General features: G+C 42.2%; 1 protein-coding gene across 1 annotated transcript; it reads left to right on the top strand.

The window, feature by feature from the left end:
* Positions 1–3,244: 3,244 nt before the first annotated feature.
* On the top strand, positions 3,245–4,183 carry LOC142072770 (olfactory receptor 52N4-like). The gene has a single exon (XM_075130789.1). It carries the CDS (start codon positions 3,245–3,247, stop codon positions 4,181–4,183), a length of 939 nt encoding a protein of 312 aa, XP_074986890.1.
* The last annotated feature ends 296 nt before the right edge of the window (positions 4,184–4,479 follow it).

The raw sequence follows: 4,479 nt of genomic DNA, 5'->3' as shown, positions 1-4,479 counted from the left end.
TGGACAGGAAGTGAAAGTCATATACTTATAATGTATGGAAGACAAGTTTCAAACAGCATATAAAGTTATAATGACAATTGAATCAAAGCTGGAAAGGGGAAAAACAAGAGAGCTGGTTTGCAGAATGAGGATGGAGAAAGTGTAGTTAATGTGTGTTAGGAAAGGGGAGGAAGATGAAACTTACAAGAAAGAAGTACGTTCACAATTCACTTATCTGATCCCGTCTCTTGTAGTGTCTCCCTCCATGCTCCCAGCTTTGCAAGACTTGACTGCCTACTCATGTGAGACTTCTGCAAATGCCATCTTGCTTTCTTCCACATAGACTCTTATGGATATATGGTCCTCTTTGAACTAAGCTGTAAGACTGCTACCCTCTTCTCCAAATCTCTTCCCAAGACCTGTTTCGGTCCCAACTCCTAACACCAGCATTTACATAATTAAGCTGAAGGTCATTTGGAAAAAGTCAATATGTATTAATACAAATAAAGTAAAAACAAACAAAACAACTCTCCTTCCCCCTTCCCCACCCTTTTTTTGTAAATTCTTCATCTTAGGCTGTAAGCTCTCTAGACCAGGCACCCTATCTACTTTTAGTTCTGTAGCACACAATGTAACAGGACTGCAATACTGATCAGAATATCTGGCCACTACTGTAATACAAATACTATGTTGTATTCCCCCTTTTCTCTTATCAAACAACGTGTTTTTTTCAGGATAGGAACTGATTAGGAACCAGTTACTATTCTTTGGGTGCTACCATAATCTTAAATAATAATAAGGAATGGAAATCAATCTCCTTAAAAGCTGAGTTTCAGAGGAACAGCCGTGTTAGTCTGTATTCGCAAAAAAAAAAAAAAGCTGTAGCTCACGAAAGCTCATGCTCAAATAAATTGGTTAGTCTCTAAGGTGCCACAAGTACTCCTTTTCTTTTTTCTTAAAAGCTGAGTTAGAGAAGCATTTTGAGTGTTTTCGGAGAACTAAAATGTTGGTGTTGTAATAAAAATAATCTTGAACAATAACCCCTCATCAAGAGCCATTTCTCCACATGGGCTTCCAGGATATTTGTGACTTCATATTTAAGGTTATAAATTAGGACTCTCATAACTTTCCAGAAGCCCTGGTTTATTTTTTTTTCTCGGAAGAAAAAAGAAATCCAGCAACTTCTGCTTGAACTGTCACAGGCTGAGTATAGGAATGTTGGAAATTTTTCTTTTTAAATTTGAGATAAATTGAACTGAGATTCTAAATATTCTTTTCATTTTGAAAATAGTTTCCTTTTATTATCCAATCATAATTTAAGTGACATAATATGAAAACTTCTGTATTGCTGAAATCTTAAATGAAAACTGCTTTCTGTAGCTTTATGTTACTGTAGTAATAGGTAGCAGGTTTAAAAGGAAGTATTTCTTCACGCAAAACACAATCAACCTGTGAAACTCATTGCCAGAGGATGTTGAGAAGGCCAAGACTATAACAGGGTTCAGAAAGGAACTAGATAAATTCAAGGAGGATCGGTCCATCAATGGCTACTAGTCAGGATGGGCAGGGATGGTGTCTCTAGCCTCTGTTTGCCAGGAGCTGGGAATGGGCAACAGGGGATGGATCACTTAGTAATTAGCTGTTAGTTCATATTTGATCACATATTGTTTGTTTCAGTCCAGGTTACCAACCATTCGTGATTGCTCTGAATCCATGCCCTGTCCTTTTCATTATTAACAATCGCCAAAATTATGTGTCATCTGTAAACTACATTAATATTTAGGCATGAGATGGGTTAGCAGCTCAGTTGGTGATATGTCTCTGCTAACACTTATCAGTTAACACCTTTAACGTATGTCACACACAAAGTTGGGAGCCTGCAAGAAAGTGTCTCACCAAAGGAAACAGGTGAAGTAACAGAGATTCAGGCCTGTAGCCCTAAATACCAAGATCCTTGTGCCCTTCATGTCCATTCTATTGAGCACAGGCATAACACAGCATGATAACGCCAGTTTCCATGGAGGAAACTTGGCTCTCTTCCAGCATAGGCATTAGGATGACATCCTCTTGATGGTCAATGCACGCATATCCCTTCCACCTACTGAGGAGTTTCTTACACCTTCTTCTGCAGCACCTCAGGCTGTCACTGTCAGAGAAGGAAATGGGACTACATGGACCATAGGTCTGATCCGTGACACACTTCCTAACAGCTAGACGTTGGCTTGTGCCCTGAAACACGTGGGCTTAGAGACTTTCCAAAATATGTATTTTGCTGCGACTATTGTAACTGTATAGTCTCACTATCCATGTAAATGTCCAAACCATTCCTGATTCTTAGTTATCTCATGGACTCCACTACCTCTTGTGGTAATGAGTTCCTCAGGCTAATTAGGCACTGAGTGAAGAAAGCATCTTTTTTTTTTCTGTTTTGAATTTGCCAAGTTTCGGTTTAACTGAATGTCCTCTTGATCTTGTGTTAGAGGACCAGGAGAACACATTCTGGATCTACGCTGTACCAGTCTGTATATTATTTTACAGTATTTCATAACCCCTCTTATTAATCGCCTTACGAAGGTAACAATACCAGTCTTTAAACCTTTCTCTGTACGAGAGTTAGAATCATACAATCAGATCAGTACCAACTACACTCCATTTGATACTGGCTGTTTTCCTGGGCCCTTGATCATTCTCATTGCCCTTCCCTGAACACCTCTTGCTCTGCAATACCCTGAGTGAGAAGGGTGCCCAGTATTACACAGAGGAGTCCAGAGGAGGGTGAAACATTGAGTGACTGATCTCATGGCATTGCATTTTCTGTATTTTTTTAATGATTTTCCATCCCACTCCTCCTGCATCTCAGTGTTTTGCTTAGCATCTGCCCATGCTTGCACTGTGAGCAGGGTTTCACAGAGCTGTGTAAGATGATACCCATGACCCTGTCCTGAGTTCATACAAGTAAAATTAGAACCTAGCAAGGTGTTTGAGAAATTCAAGTTTTTCACTCCAATGGCATAAATGTTCCCATTTTTGGCATCAAAGTATATCTGCTATCATACTACCCATTCACCTGGCTTGGTTATCTCCCTCTAAAGACTTGACAATGACTGAAATAATCTGGTGACATCTGTAAATGTTGCCACATCACTGCTCATCCTCCTTTCTCGTATTGACTGTACTGTTATCAAGTGTGTAACCCCCCGTGCATCTCTTTTTCTCTCCCTTCACAGGCATCTTCAGCAATTCTGATTGATGCTTCAACTACCTCATGGCATCTTTCAACCTCACCCCTTCTGACCCATCAGCATTCATCCTAACGGGCATCCCTGGCTTGCAAGATGCCCACATCTGGATTTCCATCCTTTTCTCTATGTTCTATATTATCATCCTCTTGGGAAATTTCATGTTTCTGTTTGTTGTAAGCAAAGAGCAGACCCTGCACAAGCCGATGTACCTGCTGCTCTGCATGCTGGCACTCACAGACATCAACACGTCTAGCTCTGTCATACCAAAGGCACTGTGTATATTTTGGTTCAATTTGAAAAGCATTACTGTGGGTGGCTGCCTCACCCAGATGTTCTTCCTTCATGCGGCTTCTGTTATGCACTCAGCCGTCCTCGTAATAATGGCCTTCGATCGCTATGTCGCCATATGTAACCCCCTGAGATACCCCACCATCCTCACGAACACACGAGTAGCTAAGCTAGGGCTTCTGGGTTTGATAAGAGCTGTTCTCTTCATTCTGCCCCTGCCCCTGTTCCTGAGCAGGCAGCCATTCTGTGCCAAACGCATTGTCCCGCACACATACTGCGACCACATGGCTGTGGTGAAGTTGTCGTGTGGAGACATCATAGTCAACTGGATGTACGGTTTGGTGATAGCATTTGTAGTCAGTGGGTTAGACCTTATGCTCATTGCCTTGTCCTATGGTCTAATCATCAGGGCTCTCCTCAGAATCTCCTCCAAGAGAGCCCACCAGAAAGCCCTCAGCACCTGCACAGCCCACATCTGTGTGATACTGACATCTTATACTCCCTCGCTCTTCTCCTCTCTGACACACCGGTTCAGTGAGGGCATCGCTCCGCATGTTCACATCATTTTGGCCAACCTCTACATACTCATCCCCCCCATGCTCAACCCTATCTTTTATGGGGTAAAAACCAAAGAGCTTCGTGACAAAGTGGGCAAATACATCCGCAGAAAGTGATCACTTTGGGCCACTGACTGTAAGCCTGTGTGACAAGAGGGGGAAGGATATCTCCTTGTTAATCTAGGGTGCTCTCTCCCCATTTGGATCAGCATATCATTGTGGAATTTCACAGTCGGAGAAGCTCCTCACATCTAATGTCTTATCATATCATCACCAAGCACTGCTTTCTCTGTTGCTGAGTTCCCTGTCCCTGAACGTTACCTGATACCTTTTAGTGTCACTCACCAGTTCCCACTCCTATCCCCTTCTCACTCAGCCTGTCCATGCCTTCCAGACCACCAGAAGATAGTGCA

Source organism: Caretta caretta, chromosome 1 (assembly GCF_965140235.1).
Source record: "Caretta caretta isolate rCarCar2 chromosome 1, rCarCar1.hap1, whole genome shotgun sequence".
NCBI classification, from domain to species: Eukaryota; Metazoa; Chordata; order Testudines; family Cheloniidae; genus Caretta; species Caretta caretta.
The sequence above is the reverse complement of the archived record's forward strand: the minus strand, read 5'-3'. Positions and strand labels throughout refer to the sequence as shown.